General features: G+C 40.1%; 2 protein-coding genes across 2 annotated transcripts; both read left to right on the forward strand.

Moving 5' to 3' along the window:
* The first annotated feature begins 315 nt into the window (after positions 1 to 315).
* On the forward strand, positions 316 to 1,091 carry olig4 (oligodendrocyte transcription factor 4). The gene has a single exon (XM_059353976.1). The coding sequence runs from the start codon at positions 324 to 326 to the stop codon at positions 1,089 to 1,091; it is 768 nt and encodes a 255-aa protein (XP_059209959.1). The 5' UTR covers positions 316 to 323.
* Positions 1,092 to 5,992: 4,901 nt separating this feature from the next.
* On the forward strand, positions 5,993 to 14,343 carry bsdc1 (BSD domain containing 1). Its single transcript, XM_059353676.1, has 11 exons — positions 5,993 to 6,078; positions 6,677 to 6,731; positions 7,956 to 8,072; positions 8,191 to 8,358; positions 8,690 to 8,744; positions 9,850 to 9,965; positions 10,178 to 10,246; positions 11,252 to 11,339; positions 11,425 to 11,916; positions 12,087 to 12,190; positions 12,799 to 14,343. Exons 1-11 carry the CDS (start codon positions 6,068 to 6,070, stop codon positions 12,826 to 12,828), a joined length of 1,305 nt encoding a protein of 434 aa, XP_059209659.1. The 5' UTR covers positions 5,993 to 6,067; the 3' UTR covers positions 12,829 to 14,343.
* The last annotated feature ends 509 nt before the right edge of the window (positions 14,344 to 14,852 follow it).

Here is a 14,852-nt window from a genome sequence, read left to right on the forward strand (position 1 = left end):
AAGTGGGGGCTGCAGGAAGGAGGTGTGAGAGGGGGGTGAAAGTGTGTCCCTTCTGCAATTGGCTGTGGCTCTAAGTGTCTCATTATGCAGCTTTATTGTTCCTTTGTTACGCTGGCGGTATAAATACACCCCAGTGGGCCCAGAGGGTGACAGTTTAGACAGACTCACTCCTGTGGACAGACTGATCATCACACTGACGAGCACAAACTGAGAGACTGTGGTGACACAACAGGGTCCTGGAAGCAGAGAATTAGGAAGCAATTTAAACTCAAGCTCCCAGCATTCAGGGTAGTATTTTTGGACTCAAACTTTAATCTGCTAAAATGGATTCCGACTCTGGCTCCATGTGCAGCCGCTCTTCATCCCCAGACTTGGTGGTGGACGACTCTGCCGGGAGCTTCTTCTCCAACAAGATGTTCCAGACGTACTGCCATGAAAACAGAGAAGACAGCGAAGCCGGCCAGGGCAGGACGGACCGCTGCAGCGGGGGCGGTAAAATGAAGGCCAGGTCTGACCCCAACAAGGACGAGGTGCAAGACCTGAGACTGAAAGTCAACAGTCGGGAGAGGAAAAGGATGCACGATCTGAACCAGGCGATGGACGGCCTGCGAGAGGTCATGCCCTACGCTCATGGACCTTCAGTCCGCAAGCTGTCAAAGATCTCCACCTTGCTGTTGGCTCGCAACTACATCCTCATGCTGTCCAGCTCCTTGGAGGAGATGAAGAAGTTGGTTGGGGATGTTTATGGAGGTAGTGCTGCTGTTCAGAGCCGCGCCGCTGCCCACCCTGCTATCACCCCTGCAGCCCCTACCGCCCACCTCTCCCTGCACCCTCTGGCCCAGTCTCTGCACTCTCTGGTGGCCAGCACGCCTTCAGCCCTCCAGCATCACACACCTCCCGCTGCAGCCCCGCACTCCCCTCCATCCTCCACCTTTCTGGGCTTTCATGCTCCAGTCCAGAGTCTTCTGAAGGACCCCCTCCACCTGGCCAGCTCCTACAGGCACTTCCCCGGCATGCCCTGCCCCTGCTCACTTTGCCAGCCTTTGCCCACCACTACCTCCACATTACACAGCCTGTCGATGACCAAGTGAGCAGGACTCTCTTAAAAACTGACCTCTACTGTTTGGATCAATGAGCCAAGCAGCTCACACAAGATTGTGTGTTGAACTGTTAAATTGATGGCTGGTGCCACAGCTTGTACATACTGTATATATTGTCTACCATGCAAACTGCTGCTATGTTTTATGAATTGTCTCTCCTGCATTGTTTATACAGAAATATTCTAATATTCTTACAGGTTTTTCTTTTTTACCAGAGTAGCAAATACTGTAATTTATCTGATATATGTGGTGATGAATTGTCAGAAATGGAACTGGTGTGTCCTATTGTGCAGGATTTCTATTTTCCTAAATTAAAATTTTTGATATAATAAGCACTCTTGTTTGCCTTGTTCTTTTTCATGAATGTGATCTGTTATTTTTTCCCAGACTGAAGTTACTGTTGTATTTATGGTAGAAAAAAAACACTATATATATATATATATTTTATAAGGCAGCTTCTTTTATTCTATGGTTTTAGACACATACCGACAAATACACAGCAGCTGTATGAGAACAATACAGCTGCATCTTCTTTAACCAAACAGAAGGGGTTTTATTGGTGCTTGGAAGGACAGGAGGTCAGTGTAAAAATGGATATTTAGGAAAGCCTGTCATTGGTTGCTAACCAGCCTTGGACAGACTAACCTCTAAAGAGCTAAAGAGGGACAGAAGGACGAGACAATGCGCCAGCACAGAGGCTGAATGTGGTGTTCTTGAGCCAGGGGAACCATCCATCTTCACCTCAACGGGGAGTAGGAGATGAAAGGACGACACAGGCGCCAGGAAGGCGCGTCACTTTTGTCTGACGAGGGCGAGGGACATAGCCATGTCCTTAGCTCTAGGCCAGCGATTTGTCTCTGTCTCATAAGAACATGGATATAAGCACACAAAGGGCAAATTTAAAGCAGAGGACATAATGCATTCAGTCTAAAAAAAGTTTCTTTAAAAGCATATAGGATTTTCTTTTTTGACTTTTGGATGTGGAGTAAATATTTCCGCATACTTTCACATTTGCAACCAAATGTTAAAAATCAAGCTGATTCATATCTGATTAATCCACTAAACCGCAAACATAACTATTATGCACACTGATTGCCATGAACATGATTTAGTCAAACAACCCCGACAATGGCCGGCCCTCACTTAGCAACAAATCAAGCGTGTAAAATACATGCTTATCCTCCCACGGCTGACAGATGAGTTGGAGATCAGGGGAGAAATGAAGAGATGTAACTCATTCTCACCCACCTCCCTCCCTCCCCACCTCCTCCTCCTGAGAGCCGCTGAATAGGTCTGAACAATAGCCATGCGTGGGACACAAAGGCCGGGGGAGTCCAAGCTCTCGTGCCTGAGACACAGACCCCCTCCATTCAATCTACATTTCATCATGGTAACAAGCGCTGTCGGGCCAAAAGGCCTGACACCCTCGCTCGCCACAAAGGCGGTTAGCTCTAATATATGAGGCTATTGACACTGAAAAGAGCCCCTGTCAGTACTTGGGGATTGTCAGCTGTGGGATGTCTCAGTGGGGGGAGGCAGCTGCCAGCCAAACCAAGCGACAGAGCTTCTGTCGTGGGGATCGGCATTGCAGCGTCACCTGGTCCCTGGTCCCTTGACACAGAGACCCCATGTCCTCCCACAAGGCCCCCCTTCACTCGGGCACAGGTGGGAATGGGAAGCAGAACACATTGTGGAGATTAGTGGGGATCGGCCTCCCTTTGCTCTAGGTAGATAATTAGAGACACTGACTTGTGCAAAGCTGGTGTTTCCTGATCAGCACCAGATGGTGTTAACCCACGGTGTGGCAGCAGCAGTCTGGAGCATGTGTGTGTGTGTCTGAGTGTTTGTGGGTGTGATGTGTGTGGTGTGTAATGGATATGCTTCTTAAATCATACAATATGGACAGGTCCTCTGTGAGCCATTATAGTCAGCCGCTGCTGTCATCATGGTGCTCTTTAGCATACGCTAACCAGCAGTGGCAGCTCTGGTTGAAGTCATAATGTTGTGCACGATTACCTCCGAAAATTAAACACAGTGATACAGAAAAGGAACGTTTTACTCAAAGGATCGGAGTATTCTGATCTTTCATGGAGGAAAAAGATACTGCAATATAAAAATACAAATGAATAGCCCTGCATTCAGAATCCTACTGATGTATTATCAGTAGGATTCAGAATCCTACTGAGTATTATCAGCAAAAAAAGAAAAATACTTACTACTAATACTACAGTGTTATTTCTACAGTAATTTCTCATAGGGCCACACAAATAGATTAGATGATTATTAATACTGATTCATGGAGTAATAGTACTAGTTAACTTATACAAGTGTTGGGCAGTCTCTCAGTTGATAACAAAGTCATTTTAACCTTTTTTGGATTTTTTTGACGTCGAATTGTATAAGGTACTTGTCCTACTTGCCGCTCTACCGCTGCCTCCATCGATAATTAACTTAGTGTTATTGTGTGACTTTGGTGAATCTGAACCAACCCTTTAAAACTCTGGAGTCACACAATCACAAAAACAACTCAATTGTAGAACACAACTCCCATGTTCTGTAAGGTAAAATAATGCCTTTCTGTCAACTGAGTCTGGTGGCATTGATGAGAGTATAGAACAGACTCAGTTCCTCCTCTTTAAACTTAAACAGAGCTATCTCACAGCAACGTAAAACCATGAAAATATTTTAAATATCGCATGGACTGAAACTGATATTGATTTTTCACTATTGCCCAACTATCTCGTTAAAAAGCTCTACAAATGGGTGTCCCATATCTAGAAACGATAAAGAAAAAGGCACATTAGAGTACTAGAAATAAGATAGGGAAGGTTGGGAAATAAACCAAAATATATTATAATATAATCAAGTTAATTTGCATTGAAAAGGCTGAAAAATAAGAATGTTAATAAGAAAAAGCACAATATCTGCCTCCAAATATAGCTGACAGAAAGTATAGAGTAACATAACATGGAAAAGCAAAGACCATAAACTGTGTTTACAATACTTGACTAAATGTGCTTAGTTACTTTCCACCACTGCATTTTAGTATTCGAATGGATTGAAGGATTCAATAGAAAGGAGAGTGACAGGTCATCAAATCATAGGAACACATTTGCTTCACAAACAACACATCAGATGGAGTAATCCAAAATTCTGAGATAAAATAGTACACATTTAATCAACTTAATTGCTTATCAACTGAATTGCAAGAATAAAAGACACAATAGAATGACCAACACCAGGGATGCAGTGATGGCACACATTTACCCTTTTGTGCACTGAATGTCATGCAAACACTACACACCATGTAGACAGATGGATAAGTTAACTGCTTCAGATACTGATCAATAGAGGAGTAGTTGTCCCAACTTGGCTCAGCACAACCTGCATTGACAGAGTTAATTAGGGGACTGAAAGACCCAATTAAGAGGATTGAGGGGCCGGACAGGGGAGACATATTGAGGGACATACGCACACATTGTGCAGCGTCTGGATAAGGGGGAACTTCAATTAAGGGAGAACACTTCCAGAGGCTTGTTGCCTGTTCTTTTTCATTTTGTGCTCAGCAAAGCCTGCAGCCCCCTTTTCACCCAGAATACTGATGAGGGGAATGCACAGCTGCTGGGGGTCAACACGCATATGCAATATGGCGTGCACATACGCTCACACGCGCATCCACAGATGTACTCAGAGTGGGAGATTGATGAGGGGATTCAGGTTGGAATTGCTAAACACTGATTAGCCAACATAATGGCTCAAGAAGGAACTGTTTGGCCTGGATGTATTTGTTTGGTTTCATATGCAGCTTATTGGTTAAATGAGGTTTAATTAGAATAAAACTACTTGCATATGCTTAAATTGTTAGCATCCCTCTTGGAAGCATTGTGCTACAGTTTGTCCTCCTTTGTTTTGATGCACTTCTTCAGACTCTGTGATGGTAACTCCAAATTAATCTGCTTAACTTTTGATGATTTTGTGGACTTTTCACACAATTATATTTTTCTTTATAGACAAATATCACAGAGAGCATGGTTTGCAGACCATAAGGTGCCTACACTGAGAAAAGAATTCAAATGAGAGTTTTCCATTCATAATATTTCAATCTTACTCCAACAAATCTTTTTCTGTTGGGCCTAGCATAAATGTGACTAAATGATTAATCTGCTGTTTATTTTCTAGATTAATCAATTAATTGTTTGTTCTTTAAAATGTCAGGAAATAGTAAAAACATATTGCTCCCAGGTTTTTTTTCAAGTCCAAAGGTGATGTCTTTAGGCTAAATGTCTTGTTTTGTTGGTCCAAAAAAAGACATTTATATTCAGACATAAATATAAGACATAAATATATTCAGTGTAATATGATATAAAACAAAGAAGGCTGAAAACATTTTCTGTGAAAAATGACTGTAATGATTAACCGTTTATCAAAATAATTGTTTTTATTCTGTTGATTACAGCTCTGACCTTATACACAGAAAAAAATAACTGTAAATCTCCACATTTTGGAGGCTGAAACAAAAAAAAATTGCATGGACATTTCTTTAATGATTAACCATTTATCAAAATACTTTTTTTTGGTTAATTGTAGCTCTGAACTCATTTATAGTATAAAGTCACATGAAAATGGTGTGTTTAACAATACACAAAAATAATAGAGAACAACTGAAGCTCTCCCATTATTTCAATAAGTCCATGTAGCCATCAGGGTTCCCCAAACTACAACATCCTTTGCTCAGTCTTTCGCGTTGCCGTCCGATTTGGTCCTCTGCAGCCACCATAGTGAGCACAAATACTGTAAATAAAACTGTTCAAAGATTATTATTTAAAACATCGATTTCTCACTATATATGTGAATGTGATTATCTGTATATCGCTGGAAGGACGTCACATCGCATCACGTGTGTATTATTTCAAAGCCATGCAACCGGGTCAGAGTTCAGTAAATACTGATGATGTCATCGTGTGAAGATGGCTGAAGGGTGAGAGTGAACTCGCAAATTAGTTTTTGTTTTAAAATATAATATAGCAGAGACCACCGACATCGCGTTCGTATAGTGTTTCTTAATGTGTTATGTGTCCAATAAGATCCGATATAGTCACTTTGTGTAAACGATGTACTTTACAGCTCACGGAACCAGTTCAGGAAGTGCATTTGTTTACCAAAACACAGCCTGGCTACCGTTAGCATAGCCTTGTTAGCTGTGGTGTAAAGAGGCTGAAATAACGCAGTAACAGACAGGTTGAATGTATATATATTTTTATTTTTACGCCAAGCATTTATGTTCGGCCTAACAATCGCATTCGTGGCATTTTTCGGCAAATTAGCTTACGTGGCTCTGGTAGCTGACGTTAGCTAACTCGTTTAGCTTGCTAGGCTGTGGATGTGTTAAGTTAGCTAAAGATAGCTTGAGAAAGTCAACAGCTGTCAGTCAATAAGTCTGACGTCTCGCTATGTTGACAAACCATTTCGAGCATTTTGATGGATCAACAACGATCTCGGAGTTGTGGTGTTATGATTATGGGAATAATTTATTTTCCGTTTTGAAAGCTAATTTTTAAATGTCTGTGTGAATACAGAGAAGGCTGGTGGGGAGGCTGGCTTCAGCAGAGCTTCCAGGCCGTCAAAGATAAGGTAATCCACAGTTAGAAGTCATCCACATCATCGATACATTTCATTAGTACTTCTGACTGTAACATTTGTTCTTCAGTATTACCCTGTTTTGTCTGATGTGGCCCTAAAGACTTTTTCTACACCAGCTAACTTACCACTCTCCCTTCAGTGTCTAAAATCCATATATAGTTGCAGTCGAGTAATAAAACAGTACACAGTGTCCACATAGTTGCAGGGTTCCTTTGGGTCTAGAAATCCTTTGCTTGAGTTTAAATGTGGCGTTTTCAAGGCTTGAAAAGTACTCTTGATCTTCAAACAGGTGACACATTTTAAACACAAATGTATTAAACAATATAATCTAATTTAATGCAATATATATATATATATATATTCGTTTTATGTTTGTTTTGCACAATTTTATTGCAGTATATGTCATACTGCACTATTTCTATTTTTTTAAAAGTGTTTATTACTTAATACTTGTTTTTAGTTTAGTATCTAGTGTGTGTTATGTATGGTCTTTTTGTGTAGCACTGTGGTTCCTGTGTAACACAATTTTCTCTGTATGTATGAGTCATGCATGTGCGGAAATGACAATAACGACAGTTTAATTCACAAAGAAGCGAAATAAGCAGCATACCACTGTATGCTCTGTAAATAAACATGTATTTTACTGCAGCTGTGAGGTGCTAGAAAAGCTTGAAAATGCATATTCAAAATGCTTAAAGTACTTGAGTTTGACAAAGATCTAGGAACCTTGTAGTTGTCATGAAAGGTCAGGCATAATTATTACTGACTGAGTAAAATGTATGTATAGAGATGCAGTGGTCTATAAAAGTCTGCAATAGCAGTTTTTTCCCCAAATAACTTGAGCTTCTCAAGTCCACAAAAAGCTGACCATGCAGTTTTACAGCTTTATGTCCAAATCTATTGTCATCCTTTTAGGGGTAGCATGATTCTGAAACCTCTGCCAATAAAAACTGGTTGCACAGCATTGTTAAGGTAAAAGAACTGTCCAATGCAGAAAATTTCAGCTATTAATTCTCAGAACATTTTGTGTGAAAAGAAATTTGAGCTGTGGTGTTCTCTGAAAAATATCAGAGGTAAATCAGGCCTCATTATTTATAGTCATTTTTACTGCTTTTCTTAAAGTTTTCATATTAATCTTATATGTTCTCTATGTGTTGTTGGAATGAACGACACAGAACCTGTTTCTTGTTTTTTATTTGACATTTTTCTTTGCAGTCATCTGAGGCCTTAGAATTCATAAAGCGAGACCTGACAGAGTTCTCCACTGTGGTGCAACATGACACGACCTGCTCTATTGTGGCTACTGCCACTGCTGTCAGAAACAAGCTTGCGGTAAATTCCGACCTTCTCCTTGGTCAATGTTTTTAATCCAAGTCTCTCCTCCAACTGCATCATTGCATGTATGCTGTATGAATGGGATAATAATTGCTCGATTGATGATGCTTTCCAGGTGGAAGGTTCCCATGAGACCACAGAGAAGGTGAAGAAGGGCCTCTCTAGTTTCTTAGGGGTGATAACAGACACGCTTGCTCCACCTCCTGATAAAACCATTGACTGTGATGTCATCACATTGGTGGCAACGCCAGCAGGAACTACAGAGGTTTACGACAGTTCGAAGGTGGGCAACTTGTACTTTTACCTGGGAAAAAAAATGACCTTAGACTCACCTGTTAAAACGACAGGTTGGCTGCATCACAAATAAGTTTGTTAATGTTAAAACAGAGGAGCTATACATGATACTTGTGCAGAGGTTCTTGTTAATAAACATTTAGATAGGAGATATACCTTCCTGTATTATCTCCTTAAAAATATTGAACAAAGTGCTGATTCAGGACAGATATTAGTCTTCTTATGTTTTGTCATAAGACGCTGCAGAACTGTGAATGTGAACACATGATTTGCTTGTGGAAACAAAACAACCACAGCTAAGCATTTGCTTTGTCCTGCAGGCACGTCTCTACAGTTTACAAGCTGACCCGGCTACATACTGCAATGAGCCTGATGGTAAGATAATACACAGTAAAGGAGTTGTCAAGCTGTTGTCTCTGCCTGATTCTCCTGCCCTTTTACTCATTTAGCACACCACAGGAGATTGACAAGTTCTCTCCTGCTGGAAATATTTTAGTTGCATACTTTTAGTAACTATTGCAGCTGCTCTTCCAATGCACATGCTGTTGCATGCAGTATTCACAGAATTGGGACTGCTTCGTCATTACATTGCGCCTTGAACTTTGACCCACTTACTTATTCATGCTGCATAGAGAGTTGTGGGTGAGAAGAATAACCATAAAAGGATTCTGGCTTGGCACACTGCTTATTAAGTCTTTTTTGGCATACTAAATAGTTTGATAGTATGAGTACTGGAATTCTGTTTGGTGTAGGCGACAGATGTGTCTGATGATTTTGGCATCAGCCCTCATCAAATTTCATCGTCTTTCCAGTTATACATTTTCCTTGTCATTCGCATCTAAACGACTCTTCTTCGCGTTTTCATGTTTGTATTCTTCCAGTTTTGCACCAGTTGTATGAAAGAAATGTCATCAACACGCCCACTCAATTGCTGTATATGAGCTGCTCTATTTACATAGTCTTAATTGAACATGACACAGACTTTGTACCAGGGAGCTAGCTTAGGCTAACTTAAGACTTATACTGAGTTATACTGCGTTTGAAGTAAGGTGTTGCTTAATTTGTCTTGTTTCTGACTGAACAGTAGATGGTGACAATCTTTATCGTATGCTACTTTTTAAGATTATTTAATCCCTACACTATGCATCTGTTCTTGTACTTCCTTTTGCTGCTGTAGGACATATTTTCTTGTGTTGGATCATAAATGTTTTATTAGCAGCCTTTTAAAGATGCCCTCACAACTTTAAGTCACTTTTGTTTGACATTATTAAAGCGTTGCCCGGATTTGAATACTAATGGCTGTCAGTGCTGAATTATTAGTTTGCTGGATTTGCGTGGTGACCCATTTAATTCAAAAAAGGTTATAATTGTGAGGTAGAGTAATTGTAAGATGGATGGGATAATACATGCCTTCCAAAAATTTGTCGATGCTCTTTGGTATCTTTTGAATGTATTTTAATGAGAAGTTATTTGTCTCCAGGTCCCCCAGAGCAGTTTGACAACTGGCTGTCCAGCTTCAGTTTGGAAGATAAGAAAGGAGAAATCTCAGAGCTTTTGGTCAACAGTCCCTCTATACGAGCCCTTTACACCAAAATGGTATGTATTATTGTTTTTGTCAGTGTTTATTCTTACAGAACACAGCCTCCAGCTTTGGTGTAAACTGATACATTTAGAATACATTCATTTTGGCAGATGCTTTTATTTAAAGCAACCTATAATAAGTGCTCAAGTGCAAAAAGAACAAAATGTGATTAAGAATTGAAAGTGCAGTAAACCAGATAAGGACTGTTTTGTTGTTTTATTTACAGGTGCCAGTGGCTGTAGCCCATTCAGAATTCTGGCAGAGATATTTCTACAGAGTCTTCCAGTTGGATCAGGTAATCATGCTATTTTATGTTGTGTATTCTAAACTTTGTAGGCTATACTCTCGATGGCTTTCCCATCAGCTCAATTAATTGTGTTTGGCGCCACCTGCTGGCTGAGACAAACCAGAGGTCCTGAGTCACTGTCACTGGCTCCATCTGCCTACTGTAACTGTAGAAAGCACTGGTTATGTGTTATATAATCTTAGGACACTTAAATTGAAAAATGAATGTGATGTGATTAAAACATGTTTATGTATCAGAGGCAGTGTTTATGAAGATGCTGTGTACCAATTACATAAAAATAGTAAGTCCAGGATGAGCTAATGCAATCTAGTAGCCCTTTAATGAATCCTGTGACTGAAGCTGACTGTATCATATTCTGCTTTTGGTGCTGTGTTGGAGGGGTGTCAGTTCAACTCTAAGGTAAGTCTTGAAGCTACAGTGTGTGGTAGTGTAGTGTTACATTAATGAAACTGATTCTAAAATGAAAACACAACAAGGCGTTCACAAGGAGAACTAACTTATCTTATCAACAATATTGATCGGTTGATTGGTCTCTCTGTTGTTAAAAACAAACAAATTATTTAGAGTAATGGAAAAAAATAACCCTATAAAAATAGAAACGAAACAGATGAGAATAACGATACCATTTTCTGCAGAAATATAGCAAAATCAGAAGAAACAAAATAATAAAGTCCAAATAAATATGTCATGCCACTTGTCAGGTCCTACCCCTTTTGGTTTTATTTTTTCTATAACATTTTTTTCCAATCATATGACATAATCTCTAACCATACATAGGCTGGCTGTATGTGTTTTCACTTCAAAAAGTATAAAAATATTAAAGCTGAAATTTTAGCTGCCGTTTCCATGTTATATGCAAAAAAAACCCAACAAGAACAGATTGTAACACACAGATGTGTAACAGACATTTATTATCTAAGGAAGGTTGCTAAAAATGTGTCAATTCACACTTTGAAACTCTTGCAAAATTTTACTCTTGATGATGTTCTCTAGGAGGAGGCGAGGAGAGTTGCGTTGAAGCAGAGAGCGGAACAGACCACACACACAGAGACCTTAGGCTGGGAGGAGGAGGAAGAGGAAGGTATGCTATCTTCAGTTTTACATTCAGATAACCAGATCAACTTTAAAGCCTGCCACTTACGCTGGCTCTCTGCTCTTCCTGTCAGATGACTTCCTCGGCGCCACATCATCATCTCAACTCAACTTTACAAACCCACTGGACAACAGCTCAACCCTGCTCCAGACGACCTCGACCCCTCCCACGGGTACGACCCTGCGGAGCCCCATCCTGTCTCCAAGCGAAGAACGTGACAACACCCTCTCATTCAGCAGCGACAGCGTCAGCCTGCCGACTCAGGTGGAAGTGCGGCTGGAGCCCGTTGTCACAGAGCTGGCCGAGAAACTGATAGAAGCCAGCTTCGAAGATGTCGCGGACAAGACACAGGAAGAGCAGAGGCCCGGAAAGAATGACTTACCTGTTGAGGCTCAAGTGGAAGCTGTAACCCAGCCAGACGTCACTACTGATGGGGCGTCAGTGCGGGCGTCTGCCCCCACCTCGAAACCAGAGGCGGCAAAGGAGGAGGGGCCGCAGGACCTGAGAGTGTTCGAGCTTAACTCTGACAGCGGGAAATCTACGCCCTCTAACAATGGCAAGAAAGGTATGATGACCTGAGGGAGTTTTTTCAGTTGGCAGGGAGATTCTCACTCTTCCAGTTCGGGAGTAAAAATCCAAACAGGATTAGTTCAGTGATCTGGTTATGAGTTTTCCACAAAATAGGCTTAGAAGAAGCAGCAGCAGAGTTCCAAATGTGTCTTTTTACATCTCCAGGGTCCAGCACCGATGTGAGCGAGGACTGGGAGAAAGACTTCGACCTGGACATGACAGAAGAAGAAGTCCAAATGGCACTCTCTAAAATAGAAGCTTCTGGAGAGGTTGGTGTTATGACATTTAACAGAATATTAAATTAATCTTGCAGTATGTCATTTTCTACCTCTATGGTTGTTTCAATCAAAACGGTAACAGAAGACAGAGCAGTGCTGTCATCACAGTCAGTTTCTCCCTGTTAGGATTCCTTCCTTTTAAAAAAAAAAAAAAATTTTTAGAAGGTTTGAATCTGGAGTCAAATTATCTCCTCCTCTTCAAGACAAACGTTGTTTGTTTAAAGTAGTAAAACCACAGATTAAAGCAGTTTCACCTTAAAAATCTGTTTCCCTGCTGCTGTTTTGAAAGCTGGTGGAGTGGCTGGAGCTAAACTGGAGCTAACAGTTGCTCAGCTAGTTTCTCTGATAACTTAAGATCCAGACCTCTGATGACTAAAATCCTTCATCCTCTTACAATATATGGTAAATATCCACCAATATTTAAATTGTATTGTAAAAACTTGGCTTAAACTTGATATAAATTGAGTTTGACTTTGGGAGACGACCACAATGTTGATGCATGCGCAAAGTGGATAAGACGCCATTTTCAATTCAAACATGCTACATTTTATACTTAAATGAGAAGGTTTTACTAACCCCTTTTAAATTTTTCTCCCCAGATGGACGAAGACTGGGAGAACTGGGACTGAGAGCCACCGCAACACAAACTCTGTCCCGCCATTAAAGCTAGTTCTCGGCAGACGAACCATGCTTAACGTGTTTTAACTCTTTGTCCACACTGTCACCATGTCATGATTGTCAGTAGGGGATTTTCCAGCAGGTTTGGACCATGTAGGTAAACCTGTTAAAAAAGAGCAACGGGAAGACCAAGGCAATAAGAATTACACTGCTCCGTCAGCTGTCAGTTTAGTGCAAATAGGCCGCTAGCGAGGGTAATGACTCAGGTCTTGGCTATTTCTTGGAGTAACTTGTGACTTAGAGAGCTTATGACACTAGTCACTACCTTTTTAAAGCTTAAGGACACGCAGTGACAAGGCAGACTGGGAAAGGTTTCACTGCAGCAGGGGAGGAGCTGTTTCCCCTTTTTTCTTTATGCCATTAAACTCATCACGTACCGTATGTTTTGAGTGCATTGCAGGTTTGGTTTGGAAATGACTTAACTGCAGGCTGCAAATTACCCATAAACTATAATGCTGCTTGTCACCTTTCTAAGATGAAATACAAGTGATTTTTGAATGATGATGCTCGATTGATTTGATTCTACCTGTGCCCCCTATCTTTCTTTCTCATCTTTAATATGCAAATGAATCCTCAAAATGAAAAACAATACTTTGGCCTTCATTCACAGAGCACTTTTCATTTTGGATTCACTCCCAACTCAAGATTTATGGCCTTTTAAAACACACACTAGTGTGATAATGTTATCCAAATATTTTTGTTACCAGCTAATGTGTCATTATTAGTTATTTCCCCTCTCTTTGTCTTGTCATGTGATTCATTTGCATATATGAGCTTATTATAGGCTGTAACTGTCACTTTTAAATGTTTCACTTCATGATTTGTCTTATTTTTGGTTAGAGGGAATTCATTAATTATGACTTCAAGAGAATTTAAACGAGTCCTGGTGTCATGATACTAGATTCTTTGGCTTGAAATTGAGGCAAGCATCTGTTGTTATTTACTTGTTAAGGAAAATATGACAAATTGGTGAAGTTTAAAGCTTCTCTCTCTGCCCATGTTTGGAACAAAATGGCTCAGCAGGTAGTGTGCCAAGTAGACCAAGGAGCCACATGAGCACGCTCCATGCTTTTCTGAATTCCTTTTCCATCATCTGTAATGTGACCGAGAAAAATAATCCTAGAGATGTAATATTTATACTAAACTAAATGCTTAATTATTGTATAATGTGCTTTGGATTGCATGTCTGGTGCAATAACATGCAAAACATTGTGCAGATGGTTACTGTTGAGTTGTATGTTTTTTTTCGGTAAAGACATTGGCTGTTCTTAAAGTTTTTGTGTTCTGACAATGTGTTGCATGTCTCTAATTCTCGGCTGTGTATTCCCTTCAGATTCACACTTTGAACTAATCAAAGCTGTTCTACACACATCTGTTTTCAAAGCTGTCAAGTTATTTCTTTTTTTAAGTCAAGTATTTCACTATATTTTTCAAATGATCATTGTCATTAAAGGATTCATGGCGAATGGGCTGTGTGTTGTGCATTTAGAAATAATCTAGTATGGCAAGAAAAAACAGACAGGTCTGTTTAAAGTGGATAGGCTACAAAAGATTTGAACTACTGGAGTGATGAAGATCTTCAATTACAGTGCAGGCAATGAACAGGAAATCAGCACTTATACCAAAACTATTTGGTTGTTAAGCAGCTGTACATAATTAACAGGTCTGTTAAAAAAAAGAGAAGATCAGTACTTTATTGCCAACATGATTTGTTTGAAATGTGTATTATTGAGCTCACTCAAACAAAGGCAGAAAAAGACAAAAATAATAAGACCACTCACCATAAAACACAAAATACATGAAACAGATAAAACATTTACTCATAAAATAATCATAAGAATGGCCACAATAATATCCAACACAAAAGAACACCATAAAAGAGTTGTTTTTCAAAATAAAAGGAGACACTTAACAAGGTTTGGTGAAAAGTTTTACTGAAATGGTTAATATTTTGAAGTATATTCTCTTGGGATAA

Source organism: Centropristis striata, chromosome 16, assembly GCF_030273125.1.
Source record: "Centropristis striata isolate RG_2023a ecotype Rhode Island chromosome 16, C.striata_1.0, whole genome shotgun sequence".
Lineage (NCBI taxonomy): Eukaryota > Metazoa > Chordata > Actinopteri > Perciformes > Serranidae > Centropristis > Centropristis striata.

Excerpts from the sequence above, each read along its gene's own strand:
- olig4 (XM_059353976.1), top strand. The coding sequence starts at position 324 with ATGGATTCCGACTCTGGCTCCATGTGCAGCCGCTCTTCATCCCCAGAC.
- bsdc1 (XM_059353676.1), top strand. Across the intron at positions 6,732-7,955 it reads TCCAGGCCGTCAAAGATAAG|TCATCTGAGGCCTTAGAATT; the intron begins GTAATCCACAGT and ends TTTTCTTTGCAG. Across the intron at positions 8,073-8,190 it reads CTGTCAGAAACAAGCTTGCG|GTGGAAGGTTCCCATGAGAC; the intron begins GTAAATTCCGAC and ends GATGCTTTCCAG.